The sequence below is a fragment of the Hyperolius riggenbachi genome, chromosome 1 (genome assembly GCF_040937935.1).
Source record: "Hyperolius riggenbachi isolate aHypRig1 chromosome 1, aHypRig1.pri, whole genome shotgun sequence".
NCBI classification, from domain to species: Eukaryota; Metazoa; Chordata; class Amphibia; order Anura; family Hyperoliidae; genus Hyperolius; species Hyperolius riggenbachi.
Window position 1 is genome coordinate 647,221,415 of NC_090646.1, and position 18,770 is coordinate 647,240,184.

General features: G+C 45.1%; 1 protein-coding gene across 3 annotated transcripts in view; it reads left to right on the plus strand.

The window, feature by feature from the left end:
- The window catches only part of DYM (dymeclin), a 467,753-nt gene that overhangs the window by 302,582 nt on the left and 146,401 nt on the right, over positions 1-18,770 (plus strand). For all 3 annotated transcript variants that reach the window (XM_068251379.1, XM_068251381.1, XM_068251380.1), the window contains one exon: positions 5,488-5,590. In XM_068251379.1, coding sequence (XP_068107480.1) covers positions 5,488-5,590 — 103 coding nt within the window. The remainder of the gene's footprint in view (positions 1-5,487; positions 5,591-18,770) is intronic.

Genomic DNA, 18,770 nt, shown 5'->3' on the forward strand with positions numbered 1-18,770 from the left:
TTGGTGTTATGTGGCAATGGCGGGGTTGGCTCGTTAACAGCCTTGCGGCGGCATTCTGTCCTAATTGCAGGCGGCGTAATTCTTTCTTATGCAGGCCTGTGTAGAGGACGTTGCAGTAGTCTAACCTTGATGTGACGAAGGCATGAACTAGGGTTGGAAGATCCTCTGAAGGAATTAGGTGTTTAATCCTTGCAATATTCCTTAGGTGATGGACACAGAAGGAGTGGGCAGATTACAGGGGGTTGGTAGACGCCCCAGGTAAGTAAACCTCTTTTCCTCCCATTCATCTCTGGTTCACTTTAAGTAAGTGGCATGTGTACTTAATGAGGCCAGTGACACAGAGCCCCGGCCCATATCTGTTGTCGGGCCCTGCTGGTCTTCTCTGTAGGCCTCGGAGTAGCAGGACATTACTCGCTAGCGATGCTTTTGCCACGTTTGCCTGTTGCAGCCTCTTGTAGATGACTGTTGTGTATGGCGTTGCCTGCTGAGCCGTCCTCGGAATAGCTCATGTTTAGTTAATGTCATTATGGAGGCATCCAAACCACAAAGCATTGTCTGCACATTTTTTTATGTATGGGAAAAGCGAACAAAAAAGTTTTTAGGGAACATTCGGAATGTTGGAGCTCCGTCGTTGGGTTTAGCCAAGATCGGCTCCTCGGTGAGATCTCTCCTCCCGCCGCCAGCAGCACGCCGCGTTCACACACACCATAAAGCACAGTGCGGCCGGGTTATAAATAAAATCTCCCCCCGGCTCATTCGGCCCGTGTGTATGCAAACTTTATAAATATTTTGTCTTCGTAGCTAAGAGTATTTAGTTTCAGGAATTTTCCACACCAGTTTCTCCTCTCTCTGGTTTTATTAGGAAATCCTGTTTATGGAAGGGCAATATTACAATCGCTTTCTTTTTTTCTTATTGTGAATAAAAGCAGCAGAGCTATTTTCTGGGATTCCTCTTTTTTTCCAAATGTTTGAATGTGACATGGATGTTCTATGATATTGCAAGACATAAAAATCATCTCTGGGAGGGATTGAAAGAGGAACTGTAACCCAGGACTGAACTTCACCCTAATCAGTAGCTGATACCCCCTTTCCCACGAGAAATGTTTGCCTTTTCTCGATTAGATCATCAGGGGGGACTGTATGGCTGATATTGTGGTGAAACCCCTCCCACAGTGTGATGTCATAACCAAGGTCCTGACAGCTGTCTGTGTACCTCATTGTATTCTGGGAAATTGCAGCTGTTGCCAGTGGCTTAGCCAAGGAGCTATGGGCCCCAGTGCAAATTTTACAATAGGCCCCCCCAAGCAATTTATATGTAACAATTCGTATGGCGCAACAAAACCTGCCGAGGACATCCACAGTATGAGCGGTGTAAGCAGAGGAGGGGAACTGTTTAATGATTACCACTATTCAAAGCACCATTGAAGAGCTAATGCTGTAGTTGAGGGATGATCCTGGGTTGGTCAAAACCCCTACATCCCCACAGTGTATGTATTTATTTAAAGTGGACCCAAAATTAAAAATACAAGATTTCAGAAATAAAATCTATTTTCTAAATTTATAATAAATGGCAGTCTTTTTTTTCAGCTGCATGATGACAAATATAAAATATTTCACATTTATTGGAGGAACCCCTCCCTTCCTTTCATATTGCCGGGAATTTTCCGGCTAACTGGTGGAGGAGATAAAAAACAAAAACAAAACACAGGCTGCTACTGATGATGTCACAGGGGAGGTGATCTCAGCTTGTGTGAGATTTCACATAGACGACGCCCCTATGAGGGAGGGTAGCTGATGACAAACACACCCATGATCTAAAACCTCCTACTAAGCTCAGAAGTAATGGCTGCCACCTGTATTACCCTAGTTATGAAAAGAGAAGGGTGAAAAGCATGCACTGAAATGCTCATAGGCTTGAATCAGTGTTTATTTATCTTTGTATGTGTAAGAGTGGTGCAACTAAATATTTTGAATTAAAAAAAAAAGTTTGGTTTGGGTCCACTTTAATATATGTTTAGATAGCAAGCTCACAAGGGCAGGACTCTTTCACCCTTTTGTGTTTATAAATTTTGGTACACATTTATTCATATTAATTCTGTCACTGTAATTACTCCTTCTGTTTTTTGTACCAACTCTGAATTTTGTATATAGGTGTACACCATTGTCTGTATTACTTTGTACCCCATGTTTGTTTCGTACTTTGTACAGCGCCACAGAATATGTTGGCTCTTTATAAATCAACAATAATGTACACACACAGAACATTTTTAGCCTATCACGTTAGTGGGTATACCAATACCCTTTTCTCCTAAGTTTGCTTCCAGGTGATAATTTCACGTTATAAATAACATGCCCTTTAAACCACCAGCAAGTAGGGATGATCAATAATATGAAAAATTCGAGTTGATACAAATTTATATGCAAATATATGCAATTTGAATATGGACCAATCAATTTAAACCCATGTTTAAATTGATTGGTCCATTTTCAAGCTACATATATTTGCATAAACTCAGAAGTATTTGCATATCATTGATCGGGATGCAAAAAAAAATATACTCAGAATAATTTTGACAGCACTTCTTCGCCTACTTTTGGTACTTTTTCTATTGCGGAGTGCTAAATTTATTTTAAACAGAAGATTAAAAAAAATTATCTTCTTGGAGTAAACTTAGGAGACAAAGTGAATTGGATCAGACAGCTCATAGTTTGGCTTTTTATAAAGCATCTGAACTTAAATTCTGAACTATTTAGCCATAATTACCGTATATACTCGCATATAATCCAACCCACGTATAAGCCGAGGTACCCACATTTCCCTCAAAAAAACAGAAAAAGTGACTTACTCGCGTATAAGCCCCCTCTCCAGTATAGCCCACTCCACAGAAGCCAAATGTGCCCCCAATACAAGTCAGCACTCCTCCCCATAACCAGAAGTGCCACAATAGTTGTGTCTCAAGATGCCACTAGATGGCGTCATAGATATGAGACAGCAAATGCCACACAGGAAGAATCCCTGATCATTGCACCACTGACACATTGCTTGCAAGCTCTGCTCCACAGGAAGTCTTGAGCAGCGCACTCTGCACACAATGTTGCAAGGGATGGGGGGTGGGGGGACAGACACAGCAGGGAGCCAGCTGGTAAGAGCAGGATCACTAATGCATAAATCCTTACGCTCCTCTATCAGTAGCAAAACCTGCTCCACCATCTGTTCTGCTCCATGGACTCGCATATAAGCCAAGCGGATAACTTTTCAGCTCATGTTTTGTGCTGAAAAATTATACTTATATGCGAGTATATACAGTATGCCTATGGCGCTGCATGGTGCACCCACAGTTTCCTGCGCCGTTTTGTGATGTCAGTCACCACTCTCTCAGATGGAACAGTTTTGCAGGCAAAGTACATCATACAGCCCCAAACTATTACCCGAGGGATCGCGTCTCGAACCCTGAGGGCCACAACCTTCACACACGTATTCAAATGTATATTACGTTTTATCACTCTCCACTCCTCTTGATGAATCAGTACGGCATGTCCTAATGTTTTAGGGCTGGTGCACACCAAAACCCGCTAGCAGATCCGCAAAATGCTAGCAGATTTTTAAACGCTTTTTTTTATTTTTATGAGGCATTTTGCTAGCGTTTTGCGGATTGCTGCTGCGGTTTTCAGTATAGTAGATTTCATATATTGTTACAGTAAAGCTGTTACTGAACAGCTTCTGTAACAAAAACGCCTGCAAAACCGCTCTGAAGAGCGGTTTGCGTTTTTCCTATACTTAACATTGAGGCAGAAACGCATCCGAAATCCAAAAAATGCCTCACCCAGGCATTTTTCGTTTCTGCAAAACGCCTGCCGCTCTGGTGTGCACCACCCCATTGAGATACATTGACCAAGCAGATCCGCAGCCGCAAGCGGATCTGAAAACGCCCAAAAAGCCGCTCGGTGTGCACCAGCCCTTAAAGTGGGATTGTCACCATAAAAATCTAATTTCAACAGCAACTAGTCTATGAAGTGTATAAAGTGATAAAGATGCTAATCCTGCATTCAAAACTTTTTCTGTTATGGTTTGGAGTTATCTCATACCTTTGGAGCACTGGCCCTTTAATTGCCATTGCCAAACAGTTGCATGCTGGGGGTCTTGTTATCTATAATATATTCCTCCTCTTCCCTTTAGTTCCCCCTCCTTTTAATGCCATAAGCCAGTGCACTTCCTAGTATACACCTCAGTGGGAGTGGCTGAAGACTCTGTGAGGAGGGCAGGTAACGAATACGCAATTAGCAAGAGGAGAAAAAAAGAGTGAGGGAGGAAATGTCAGGATTAGCTTCATTCAATAGTAACCAACATGGTGCTGCTTTTCCTTTTTTAAAATTCACATGAATCATAATGTGGACAGTGCAATACATGTGTTATGTACATAGAAGTAGTATTTATCTACTTCTATATGTGTTTTTTATTTCTAGGTTAGCATGGGTGTCACTTGTTCTTTAACAGACAGTCTTTTTGATAAACAGGAAATCCGCTTTGTAATGTTATATACAGTGTGATGATATACAGGACATAGTAGCCATTTTAACACTTATCTTATGTGGAATCCATCTTGGGCTCCTGTACGCTCATACATGTGCTGTATGGCGCCGCCCATCCTCGGGAGAACTCTGGCTCCTGAAGACTTCTGAAAGCCCCCGCGGTGGGCATAGATAGCTCCCAAATGTCCCTCTTTTGGAGGACAAGCCCCTCTTTGAGAACCCTGTCCCTCTGTTTTCCTCATTTGTCCCTCTTACAGGACTTTGTCCCTCTTTCTATGTAAATATATATATTCCTCTACTAAAAAAATGTTTGACTCTAAACTTTATTCCCATCCTTTAAATGGATATATTACTAATTTTAAAATGTTACTATGAAAGAAAATGAAGCAGGATAGAAATGACCAGTGTGGTTTGAATTATAAAACAACATATTTTTCTTATGAAATCTTTATGGTATGCATGACTAGGGGTGTGACGGTAGCGAGATCAGGGGTGTGGCTTACGTGTCCCTCATTCTCATCTCCAAAAGTCAGGAGGTATGGGTGGGGGATACAAACTAGTGACATCTCTGGAACGCGAGGACTGTGAGAGGAGCGGGAAGGCTTTTTCGGACCCTGAGCCTTCCCTCTCCATAGGTGAGTATTCGGGGGGAGGGGGTGGGGGTTCAGCTTAACATTAGTTGTCATTTATCTGTAAAAGTAAAAATGTATTTGAAATGACAGGCAAATCCATCTCAGGCAGTTAAAGCCTTACTGTTCTGTGTAGTTCACAATTTAAGTTTGGATGCTTTCTAAAGAGTTAAACTGTGACCGGTCCTCTTTGCAGAATGCTTTTCCAGTAACTGATGACATTGCTGGGATCTGGTGTACAGCGCAGCTCTCATGAAAAGCCATCTCCCTATCTGGGTTTTATCTCTGTATATTAACATCCTTTTTTTCTCTCTGTTCCCCTCTCTAGTTTGTTTTCATTGCTGTCTAAAAAGCACAACAAAGTCCTGGAGCAAGCCACACAGTCTCTGCGAGGAACTCTGGGCTCCGATGACTCTCCACTTCCTGACTACGTGAGTACCAGACTGAAAGCTGCTGCGTGAGAACCTCTCTGAGGGCCCGCCGCCGAGAGACGCTCGCTGCCGCGGTCGGGACCAGAAACCCCCGACCTCCAGACTCGCAGAATGACTTCACGTCTCACATGTGGTCTGCCTTTGTACACAGATGTGACAGGACAGATCTCCCGGGTGACAACGCCAAACTGTCACTGTCATGAGGATACTTGTCATTAGACAGGGCGTAATTAATGCAGCACTCAACAAATACATAGGGGGAGATTTATTAACGCATTACCAACAGTTTGTTCTTCTTAAGGAGAAGGGAGTACCGTTCTGCATGATAAGAAGAACCTTCTTAAATCCTAGGTAAAAGTGGCAGTTTGGCATTCATTTCTAGACCTGCACTACAGAAAAGTGCAAATTCATGCCTAAACTGCCGCAGATTAAGAAGTGCTTGATAGCAGTTCTACAGATGCAGAGTGCAGGCTAGACATGATTTGTGAGGTGCTCCTCCCCCCCGCTGAATTCCTCCTCAGAATCTGCCAGTATCAATATAGCAAGTGTGTGTGGTTACCTCAGCAACAGCAATTCCCCTCACACACTGCACTGTCTGAGAGACCTTCCTAGCTCCTCCTATTTTACAACAGTTTTAGAAGGAATCTGCACTGTAATCTAATGATTTTGATGTCTGAGACAGTTCTGCATGGATTTCTAGAAACCTACCAATATTTTGTCTCAGACACTCTTGATAAATGTCCCCCATATACTTTAGTGCAAGGCAGGGATCAGGACGGACAGAGCAGCACACGAGCAGAGTCACACGGTGGGAGGGGAGAACAGTGCCCACCAAGGGGATGGTTGCAGGCCGCAGTACCACACGCTAGAGTATCCTCATTGGCGGTCGTTCTTGGTCGAGTGTAAAGTAAAGTCTAGGAGAGAGATATGGAGGCTACTATTATTTATTTCCTTTCAAACCATACCAGTTGCCTGGCTGTCCTGTTTATCTTCTGGCATCAGTAGTGACTGAGTCACAACCCTGAAACTAGCATGTGGCTAATCAAGTCAGACTGCAGTCAGAGTACTTGATCTGCTTGCTTGTTGAGGGTCTATGGCTAAAAGTATTAGACACAGGATTTAGGCTATGTTTGTTTTACATGGAGGCTTGCATGTTGTTTCCCGCCAGCTGTGGGGTTTGTCGTTAAACTCTGCTTATTCAAGTGAATGGGCAGCGTTGGTTGCGCATAAGTCGTTGCTTTCAGAGTCATTTACCGCCACGCCTCCATGACTCCGACAGGGGTGAAGAACAGGGTTGCTCGGGTAGTACTTTTTAATACCCGCCCGGATCCTGGTACCCAGATATCTGGATCCAATTCGGGTACCCGGATCCGACCTTGCGGATACCCGAGTGAATTCGGGTATCCGACCAAATTACCCGCGGGTACCCGACCTATTCGGGTATCTGGATAGAAAAACCGGAAGTGCCCTTTAAATAGCTTTAAAAAGGGTTTTTAGGGTAAATGATGCATGTAGCATCATGTTTTTTTTTAAAGGGGAACACTAATTTATTATTTGGTGGACATAAAATGAAAAAAAAAAAAAAAAGCTGTCAATTAACATCAGGACTAGGTTCCAGACAGCGGTTGTGCAGCCCACATTGTGTCCAAAGTCCAATCGCACAACTGGGACATGACAGTTTTCAGCCCAGACACCTCCAAAAAATGACACTGCAATTGTGTTTTAGGTTGAATATAGGTGGTGGTATCGGCAGCAGTGGCCTGTGGCACCATGGCGGTGGGAGCCAGCGCCAGCTTGCTTCAGCCTCTTGAACTCCTCATGCTCAACAACATGTTTTTTGGCCAGATGGGTGATGAAGCTGGAGGTGCCATACTTGTAGGGGTCACAACCTCTGCTCATCTGTAGTTTGCACACATTGCAAATGGCAGACTTGCTGTCCAATGAGGGCAGAGTGAAAAACCGCCAGATTGGGCAGGTGAAGATTCCCCTGCAGCCTGAATGGGATGCTGCGGCTTTTCTCCCTGTGCCGGTTGGGGGTTGAGTGGTGCGGCTGGTGGTAGCGGCAGAAGGATGTGGTGGGTCCCGCATTCCACGGCCACTGTCTGCAATGCTGATCCTCCGTGCCCAACCCACTGATGCATCCTCAGAGTCAGAGCTGACATCCCCATCCTGTGGATGGTAGTCACGGTCCTTCATCCCATCATCAACATCATCCCCCCCCCCTCCTCAAAACCCAGAACATCCTCCTCAAACTCCTTGTGGCTAACAGCCCTGAGTTCATGGCGCCTGGAGCGAAAAGCTCGCTGACTGAGGGTAGGCTGCCCGCTGGGGTCAACACTGACACGGCAAACCTTCTGAGGGTGGCCGTAATGTTGCTCCCTGTCCTCTTGCCCTTGCTGCCCCTCCCCCGGCTGCCGTTGCCAGCAGACATAGTACAACTTATACGTGATGATGTCACCAGATAATGTGGGGTACTTTTACTTTAATGAAATCGGGGTTGGACTTTAAATCAGATCAGCACGGAGTGAGAGACCGCAGAGTAGAGGACAGACAGTGCACACTATCTGTCTAACTGTCACACTGACAGTGCTCAGCACAGCAGCACTGCAGTAATCTGTAGTAAGCTAACACAGTACTACTCTCTCTAACAACTAACTGCAGTACTAACTAACTATATAATACAATACAATAACACAGTAATCCTATTCCCTAACCTATACTGTCCTGCTGGCCTGCACAGCACACACAGACAGGACCTAACTGAGTGAATGAAATCAAACAATTACACTAGCTAGCTAAAAAAAAAAACAATAGAACAATAGTGTAGTGAAGGTGTTTAGCACTCAAAGCTTTAGGTTTATCACTGTATACAGGCAGCACTTGCTAAGCCAACAGCACTGGAGCAAGTCTGTCAATGGCCAGCCAGCCAGCCACACAAGCAAGGACTATCTGTCTCATCATGCCAGCCCTCCTTATTACACAGGGGGGCTGGCCAGGGTTCCCTTCTGTGATTGGGTGCCAGGGCTTAGGCTGGGAGGCCTCTGATTGGCTCAATGAGGTCAGCAGGGGCTGGCCAGAGTTCCCCTCTGTGATTGGTTGCTAGGGCTTCTGCTGGGAGCCCTCTGATTGGCTGGGAGTCCTCTGATTGGCTCAATGACATCATCTCCCTTGTTACAGTACCCAGATCCAGATACCCGTCGGATATCCGCGGGTATCTGGATTATGCGGCCAGATACCCGCATAGAGCTATCCAGATATTGGCCCAGGTATCTGGATCTGGATCCGACCCAGATAGTGTAAAAATGGTCGGGTACCCGGATCTGGATGCTTTTCTGCAAGCTGCACGCATTAGGATTGGCTTTATTCAGCAATCTGTATTCTTCACTGAAGAAGAGACGCCGAATGGCTGGTTCAGATGTCTGTGGAGGTACCTCAAGGCTCTGTCCTTGGACCTCTTCTCTTTTCCATCTACATGCATGGTCTTGGCAACTTAATCGGCTCTTTTGGTTTTGAACACCACTTATATGCAGATGATACACGACCCCAGACCATAAAGGACCACAGAAGCAAGAGGGATATGAAAGCTGACCTATTTCCTTCCTTTTAAGCAATACCAATTGCCTGGCAGCCGTGCTGATCCCCTGCCTCTAATACTATTAGCCATAGACCCGGAACAAGCATGCAGCAGATCAGGTGTTTCTGATATTATTGTCAGATCTGACAAGATTAGCTGCATGCATCTTTCTGTTGTTGTTCATCAGCAGGGCTGCCAGGCACCTGGTATTGCTTAAAAGGAAATAAATATGGCAGCCTCCATATCCCTCATTACAGTTGTCCTTTAAAGTTTACCAGAGATCTTAAAATAGGAAAAATCTTACCCGGGGCTTCCTCCAGCCCCATAAACGTGAGTCCCTAGTCGTCCTCCCACGGTCTGCCGTTCAGCCGCAATCAGCCCCGGTAACTTACTCAGTTGCTTGAGTCTGGGTCTTCTGTGCATGCGCGGGAGGTCTGTGTATGTGCAAAAGACCCCGACTGAGCCGGTTACCGGGGCTGATCGCGGCTGAATGGCAGACCGTGGGAGGACGACTAGGGACTCACTTGCGTTTATGGGGCTGGAGGAAGCCCCGGGTATGTATCGATTTTTCCTATTTTAAGATCTCTGGTAATCTTTAAAGGACAACTGTAATGAGAGGTATATGGAGGCTGCCATATTTATTTCCTTTTAAGCAATACCAGTTGCCTGGCTGCCCTGCTGATCCTCTGCCTCTAATACTTTTAGCCATAGACCCTGAACAAGCATGCAGCAGATCAGGTGTTTCTGACATTGTCAGATATCACAAGATTAGCTGCATGCTTATTTCTGGTGTTATTCAGACACTACTGCAGCCAAATAGATCAGCAGGGCTGTCAGGCAACTGCTTTTGTTTAAAAGATAATAAATATGTCAGCCTGCATACTCCTCTCAGTTCAGGTGTCCATTAACCACCCTGGCGTTCTATTAAATGTGCCAGGGTGGCGGCGCAGCACTATTTTTTGTGTTTTTGGGGGTTTTTGTCATTCATGTAGCTAGCCTAGCGCTAACGCGGCGGGCAGCGGCGGCAATGAGCTCGTCATTGCCGCCAAGGAGGTTACACTCTTGAGCTGGGTTTGTTTGGGTGACACTACCCAGCGTTTCTGATCATGATTTTGGGCAGATGTCATCTGAGCTCAATCACAGGAGGTAACATCTGAGCATTGTGCTTGCTAGGCTGTCTGATATGTTTAGCTCTGCAGGACCCCAGGATGCCCCCTGAGCAGAGGGGCGAGAGGTGGGCTGATGTGTCCCTCCAGTGCCTGGCCTGAATGGCGGGGGCACAGCGCAGGGAGGCAGGAAACCACCCGAGCGATAAAAATGAGATTTCTATAAAAAGAAATAAATATGGCAGCCTCCATATATTTATCACTTCAGTTGTCCTCTAATTAGCCATCCTAGATCATTCAAATACATTCTACTTGTAACAGTCCTTCATTTGGTGTCTTTGTCTCAGGAAGTAAGACATTAACTTTCAGCATTCCCATGTAAAATATGCCAAATTTCTGACTTACAACCTTGGTGTGACCTGGTGCAGACACACCCCGTTACCACTTCCTGTCGGATCGCGGTTACCCTTCTTATCAGAAAGAAATAAGTGACCGCAGTAAAGTTTGCTGGAATTCTCGCTGCGTATGTATACGTGTACGTAGAAGTATGTATACGTTTTCCCCCAAAAGTCGCGTTACACTTTAAGCTCCCATCCGTGGATTTCCTCCCCTTCGCCTGTAATGGAGTAAATGAAGGCCGCTTTAAAGTCCCTCTTTGATTCTCAAGTTAATTGAGCTGTCAAATAAAAAGCAGCTGTCCCCTTCCCTGTCTGTCCCTCTCGCTGTCTCCGCTGCCCCTAATTCATAAGAGCGACCCCCTCCTCCTCCCCTCCCCCACATCTGGAACTGATAGAAGTTTATGAAACCCAGTTAAAAGGGAAAAAAAAAAGCAATGTTTGTTTTATGTGGGATGAAATGATTTTTTTCGAGGCTCTTTAATTCGGCCATTAGGAGGGTTATTAAAAAGCCCCGCTGCAAAGATCGGTGTTTTTCTATTTTTACAAAGATTTTATACAAAGCTTTTTGTTTTTTTTTCCCCCCTCCTGTTATTTTTGCTTCCTCTTCCCCATATCGGATTACACCCAGCGAGACAGATAGACATTCTCCAGCGTTCCTGGCATGGCCTGAAAATCCGGGACGCCAGCCCTGCCAGAGAAAAAAAATTAAAAGTACTTTGCTGTTTAGTTTTTTGGATGGGCGAAGTGTTTGGAGAATAGTGCCACTCAGCAGAAGGTGGAGGAGGGGGGGGGGGGGGGCTGCTGCAGTGCAGTAACACAGCTTTCATGTCCTCTACCTGCGATAACAAGACACCGAACATGTATTTATTATTGTATTTATAAAGTGCCAACCTATTACGCAGCACTGGACATTAGTTTAGGTAACAGACTATATTAAGAGGTGAAATACAGCAATACGACAATATAGGAATACAACAATACAGGAATACATGCAAACCAGATCATGCAGCACATTATGAGTACAAGGTAATGCTTAGGCAGTCACTGGATGGGAGCATGGAGATTAGTAGTGATGCAAATAAGTTCGAGTTGGTGTAAATGCATGCATCTTGAAAATGAACCAATCAAATCCTGCTGAGGTAATATTTGATTGGCTAATTTTCAAGCTACATAAATTTGCATTAAAAATGCATAAATTTGCATCAACTTGAAGTTATTTGCATCTACTTGACCATCAGTAGAGATTAGGCAAGTGGAGTTCGCTCAGATCCATAGGATGGGTATACGGTAATGGAGGTGCATGATCAGGTAGGAGACATAAGGAGGAGGACCCTGCCTGAAGGCTTACAATCCTATACGGAGAGGTAGGGACAGGAAGGGTAGGGTACCAGCTGCGGGTTTAGAGCACTAGTGAGGGGGGGGGGGGGGTAGGCCAGAGTAAAAAGGTGAGTTTTGAGGGCCTTCTTGAAGATGTTGAAGGAGGGGGATGCCCTAATGGGGGGAGGTAGGGAGCTCCATTGTGTTGGAGCAGCTCTTGAGAAGTCCTGTATCACGCTTTTCTCCTAGCAGACTTAAAGCGCAATAGCGGCAGCCACTAAGGCATGCTCTAGGAAGTAGCAGTGTTAGGGAGTCTTGCCCAAGATCTCCTTACTGAATAGGTGCTGGCTTACTGAACAGGAAGAATCGAGATTCGAACCCTGTATGCAGCTGTCAATTATTATTCTGCTAAGAGTATTATTACTATTATGTGGCAGCATCGCTATTTAGATATAGCCAACAACTCGTCGATACGAATGGCCTGAAAAATGTGAAATTTGATTCTGTGGGGGAAAAACACTTTCAAAAAGTCCCTGTAGTTTTTGAGAAAATCAATTTTGAATATTACATGTTGCTGCAGTACAGTGGCGTAGCGATAGGGGATGTAGAGGTTGCGACCACACCAGGGCCCTTGGACCAGAGGGACAGTGGTAGCTAAATGCAAATGCAAAAGTTCAGTGTAGCGAAATGCATCTGAACTTTAGATAATGTTATCTTGTGTTTGCTTAAATGTATCAAGTGAGGAATGTGGCACATTCTCTGACTGTGCAGGAGCTGCTGGAGACAGAGAGACACTGAAAGCATGTCTGCCTGTAATACAGCAATGAATAAAACCAGTTATTACTAATGCAAAGTCGGCTCACAAAGCAAAAAACTGTACTTTTGGAAACCTATAACTTCTAAATGAATAATAATAATAGTACTTATGCACAAACGCAAATATGATAACCGTATGGCATATAAAAAGTAGGAAAACATGTTTTTATTTAATATTATGTCAGGGTTTTAAACCGCTTTAACAAATTGTTCCCCTCCTCTGCTTACACCTCTCATACTGTGGATAATCTTGGCAGGTTTTGTGGCATCATATGAATTATGTATGGAATGCTTGGGGTGCCCAATGTAAAACTTGCACTCGGGCCCAAAGCTCCTTAGCTGTGCCACTGCTGCAGTAGACTTAGGGTAAAAGGGGACAAAGTAGTCATATTGAGGGGTACAGAGGTCGCACTGAAGGAACAGGGGAACAGAGGTGACACAGAGGGGGACACTGGAGGCACAGAGGAAGAGAGGTTGACTCTGGAGACATGGGGGGGACAGAGGTGACACAGAAGGGGACACTGGAGGCACAGGGGAACAGAGGTGATACAGAGGGGGACACTGAAGGCACAGGGGAACACAGGTGGCACAGAGGGGACACTGGAGGCACGGGGGAACAGAGGTGGCACAGATGAGACACCGGAGGCATGGAGAGACATATAGGGCATAGAGGGAGTACAGGTGACAGAGATAGCACAGTGTTTCTACTTATGGACAGATTCAGTTTAAAGGAATACTATCGATTCAGATATTTTGTTCAATTGACACAGGAATTGTTTGGGAAGTGCTGCTAAGTACTGGTGTATACATTTTAGTTGCAACCTCTTTGTTTACTGTTATCAAAATACATTCAAACTTTACTGATGCCAAAACTGCAGACTGAGCGAAGAGGAGAGGGGAAATTCCCCTCACACTTGATCAGTTAACTTTATGTGCAGCTCTATGTGCAGCTCTGTGTGTGACGGAGAAGAGAGCTCCCAACAGCTGCAGCTTCTGTGTCCTGTGTTTCTGACTGAAGTGTCGGAAGAGAGCAGAGGAAATGTAACTAATTGTCACAGCTTTACATACTGTTTTTGCTTTCAGAGTTTGATATGTTTGATATTTGCTTTCTGTAGTCTGATATGCAACTCTGACTGTGCATTGAAGCAGACACCCCTTCTGCAATTGATTTGTCCCAATATAGCTAAATCCTACCCTCAATAAATTACAGCTTTTGCCTCTGATATTTAACAGGAAAAGTAGGAAAATGTTTACACAGCTACTTGGACATTATTTGTACATTGTCATTTTAGAACACTTGGGTATTGATAGTATTCCTTTAAGAACATACAGCCCCATCTCATTTATTAACCAGGGACTACTAGTACAAACATGTCACCCATGGGTGAAGAGAAATCGAGAGCCCAATAAGGTGTAGTATGTCAAAATTGATTGGATAAGTGAAACAGTGAGATGGTAATACTCACAAACACGGGTTACCACCTAGGTAACCACTCATTAGGCAGGTGAGGAGATTAGACCTGTCCTCACTCAGGATTAAGAAGTCGCTCTCTGTAGATAGGAAGAAAGGGGGTAGATCACCCCTCCACCTGGGGTGGACTCAAATATATTGGTAGGTGAACAGAGGCACCAGAAGGATAAAAGTACATACAATTTTTTTAAAAATTGCTGGGAGGAAGTGGTGGACTCGCCTCCGTTAAAGCAGACACCAAGGACTGTAAACATATAGATATACACATTTATTGAAAATACCCCAAAGATGCAACGCGTTTCGCGGGCACAGCCCACTTCTTCAGGCAATAAGCAGGGGATAAACAACAGCAATTCAGTTATAGCAAGCAGACCTGCTTGCTATAACTGAATTGCTGTTGTTTATCCCCTGCTTATTGCCTGAAGAAGTTGGCTGTGCCCGCGAAACGCGTTGCATCTTCGGGGTATTTTCAATGAATGTGTATATCTATATATTTACAGTCCTTGGTGTCTGCTTTAACGGAGGCGAGTCCACCACTTCCAGCAATTTTTTTAAAATTTTATGTACTTTTATCCTTCTGGCGCCTCTGTTCACCTACCAATATGTCACCCATGGGGGCGCTGTGAATAAAAACCTATAAATAACTGATTGTATAGATGAGATAGGTGGCCAATATTATTGCTGTGGCGATGATCTCTTCAGCAGCAGCATACAGTCATGGCGCTAAATAGGCCTGAACGATTTTAAGAAAAAATTGAATCGAGCGATTTTTGTCTAAAATTGCGATTTCGATTCAATTCACAATTTCCTTCAAATCAAGCTTTGTTCCCCCTCTTTGCCTGTCTGTTCCCCCTCTGTCCCCTTGTCTCTCTTTGTGCCCCCTTTGCCTCTTATGGGTCTCTCTCTTGCCCCCTTTGTGACTCTTCCCGCTCTGTTTCTCTTTGTGCCCCCCCTGTCTCTCTCTCTGTGTCTCTCTGTGCCTCCTATATCAGTTCTGGACATAGCGAGTCCAGCGATGCCAGTCTATCCGCTTCGCCTCCTGCAGGCTCTAATGCATGGAATACTTCCTGTATGTCATGTGACGTACAGGAACCTGGAGTTTAGCCAAGCACAAGAGACGGCAGACGGCGATAGAGGACAGACAGTGTTGGACTCATGCAGAAGGTATGTCCAACGCTGCTGATGCTGCGGGCCGTACGCGCCGGGACTTTGGGGAAGTTTAAAGCCAATTCTTCAAACTTCCCCATGTGGAAATGACATGATCGCGATAATTGCCGCTTTGACGATTCCGAAATTGTGATCTTAGTGATCACGATTTCGGTTTAAATTCGATTTATCTTTCAGGCCTAGCGCTAAATAGATTTTTCCACCTTCTATGGAGCGATTAAGCGATCACTTGATTGGGCGATCAGCTACAGTGTGGCCCACACACTGCAAGCAAAATCCTACAATTCTCCTTCTCTAACCGATCTGAACGATTATGTGCTTCCATGCTCTGAAACCAAAAATTGATTCGGTTTGTAATTGAAATCATGTGCTTAGTATCTAATTCCTTAACAATCGACGACATTTTCCATTCCACCCAATCAAGTAAATTGTTTAATGCAACCAAATATTTTATTATTATTATTTATTTATTGTATTTATAAAGTGCCAACATATTGGCCAATTTCCATGGGTCGCGCAGAATGGAACATCGATTTCTCCCCGATATGATAAAATGATTGAATTGAATAGTCTATTGTACAGGAAATAGAGTAATGTATGGGTACCATAAAGTGTACCCAAGGCGACGCTACCTAATCTGGCTTGACACCCCCCCCCATATCAGGTATGCAAGTGACAGTTTCTGTTGGGACTGGGTCAGACTATAGCGTAACTCTCACTGATAAGTAATTACTGCCATAAAACACTTTTCTGTTAGTAAATGGCTTCTGAGAGCAGGAAAGAGATAAAGAGTCAACAATTCATAGATTTGAGCTCTGGCATACTTCAATAAGGGTATCGTTGAGCAGAGACTATGAAACAGTAAAAACTAGCTTTAAATATAAAACAAAACTGTTCGATATCCAAAAAAAAGTCATTTTTAGGAGGAGGAAGACAGATACAACTGTTTATCTCATCAGTTTATTTTTACCTGGGATGACCTTTAACCAGCCGCCCGCAGCAGCCCAGTGTCTCGTTTCACATGCTTTTCTGCAAGCGTACAGAAAAAGCATTTGTCTGCTTTCGGCGGAGCGGTTTTTCATTCCCGTTTTTCATGTTTTCATGTTTTTTTTCACCCTTCATGCAACTTTGTGACATGCTTCTCCCCTTGTCTTCTTTTCAAGCCCAAGCCTGCCCCCTTGTGGCTCTGCTATAATGACTCAGCTATAATGATTCCTGAGCAAAACCAGACTGAATGCTCAGTCAGGGATTTTATCAGGGCTGATAACAAGCAGGCTAAGCAGTAAAGGATGAAATAGAGAGCAGGGTAGGTGTTTTCTCTAATGTTCCCACTGATATATATGGTAAAATACATGAGGGTACTTAGTCTCTGGTTCACTTTAAGTTCATGTAAATTTGGCTCCACCCATGACCACACCCACATTCTGGTGCATGGCCACACCCATTTTTCAGCTGGAGTGCCCTGGATCTCTTAGGATCCTAGCCACGCCCCTGCTGCATGGCTTCCAGGACCTCTGGCTGCTCTTGGTTTAGCCCCTTTGCTGGGAACTGGTAAAGACGTTGCACGGTATCCAGTCACATTCCTGTCAGGAAGGTTAACACAACTGAACCTGCCAGCTGTAAATATTCCTGAAGCAGAAGCCGCCCGGAATGCCCCTGCATGTTACCAGGAATGCCCCTGTGTGCTGCTCAGAGGGCCGCCATGCTGTGCTGCTGTATAGTTATCTCCTAGCGGAATCACCGCTGCTTCCCGGACTTCTGTATGGCCAGGGTTCCCCACCTGCTGCCTTCAGTCCATATCCTAATGGAGGTGGTTGTTTACGTGTTGGAGTTTCCAGTTCAAAAGCCCAGCACTGCCTGTATGCATAGAGGCACCCGTGTAACTGTAAAGGGCCCGGTAGTCTAGCCGAGTACTGTGGTGGAGAGAGGGTGTCCCTCCTGTGTGTGTCATTCTGCAGTGTTGTGTTTCTAAATCTCACATCTACACATGTTAAAGGGGAACTGAAGTAAGAGGTATACGGAGGCTGCCATATTTATTTCCTTTTAATCAATACCAGTTGCCTGGCAGCCCTGCTGGTCTATTTCTCTGCAGTAGTATCTGAATAACACCAGAAACCAGCATGCAGCTAGTCTTGTCAGATCCGACTTTAAAGGGAAGGTCCAAGCAAAATAAAAAAAATGAGATTAGCTTACCTGGGGCTTCTACCAGCCCCATGCAGCCATCCTGTGCTCTCGTAGTCACTCACTGCTGCTCCAGGTAAGTGAAACTCATTTTTTTATTTTGCTTGGACCTTCCCTTTAAAGTCTGAAACACCTGATCTGCTGCATGCTTGTTCAGGGGCTATGGCTAATAGTATTAGAGGCAGAGGATCAGCAGGGCTGCCAGGCAACTGGTATTAAAAGGAAATTAACATGGCAGCCTCCATATACCTCTCTCTTCAGTTCCCCTTTAAAGGTTAACCACCCTGGCGTTCTGATTAAATCGCCAGGGTGGCTGCGGGAGGGTTTTTTTTAAATAAAAAAAAAACTATTTCATGCAGCCAACTGAAAGTTGGCTGCATGAAAGCCCACTAGAGGGCGCTCCGGAGGCGATCTTCCGATCGCCTCCGGCGCCCAGAATAAACAAGGAAGGCCGCAATGAGCGGCCTTCCTTGTTTTGCTTATATCGTCTCCATAGCGACGAGCGGAGTGACGTCATCGACGTCAGCCGACGTCCTGACGTCAGCCGCCTCCGATCCAGCCCTTAGCGCTGGCCGGAACTTTTTGTTCCGGCTGCGCAGGGCTCAGGCGGCTAGGGGGGCCCTCTTTCGCCGCTGCTCGCGGCGAATCGCCGCAGAGCGGCGGCGATCAGGCAGCACACGCGGCTGGCAAAGTGCCGGCTGCGTGTGCTGCTTTTTATTTGACAAAAATCGGCCCAGCAGGGCCTGAGCGGCAGCCTCTGGCGGTGTTGGACGAGCTGAGCTCGTCCAGACCGCTCAGCAGGTTAAAGAGGAACTGTATTGAAAATAACATAATTAATAAAATTGCTTATTGCTTACAATATTCATTGATAGATTATTTAGTCAGTGTTGCCCATTGTAAAATCTTTCCTCGTCCTGATTTATGTTCTGAAATGTCGCCAACACTGGTGGCGACATCTTTAGTTCTGCCAGGTGATCTATATGGAATGTCTGTTACTGAGAGTTCTATGCACACAGGGAGATGCTGTTTGCTTGGCAGTTGGAAAAAGCTGTTAATTTCCCACAATGCAACGAGGTTCACAGACAGGAAAATATCAGGACCATGGTCATGACCTCACACTGTGGGGGGGGGGGGGGGGGTTTCACCACAA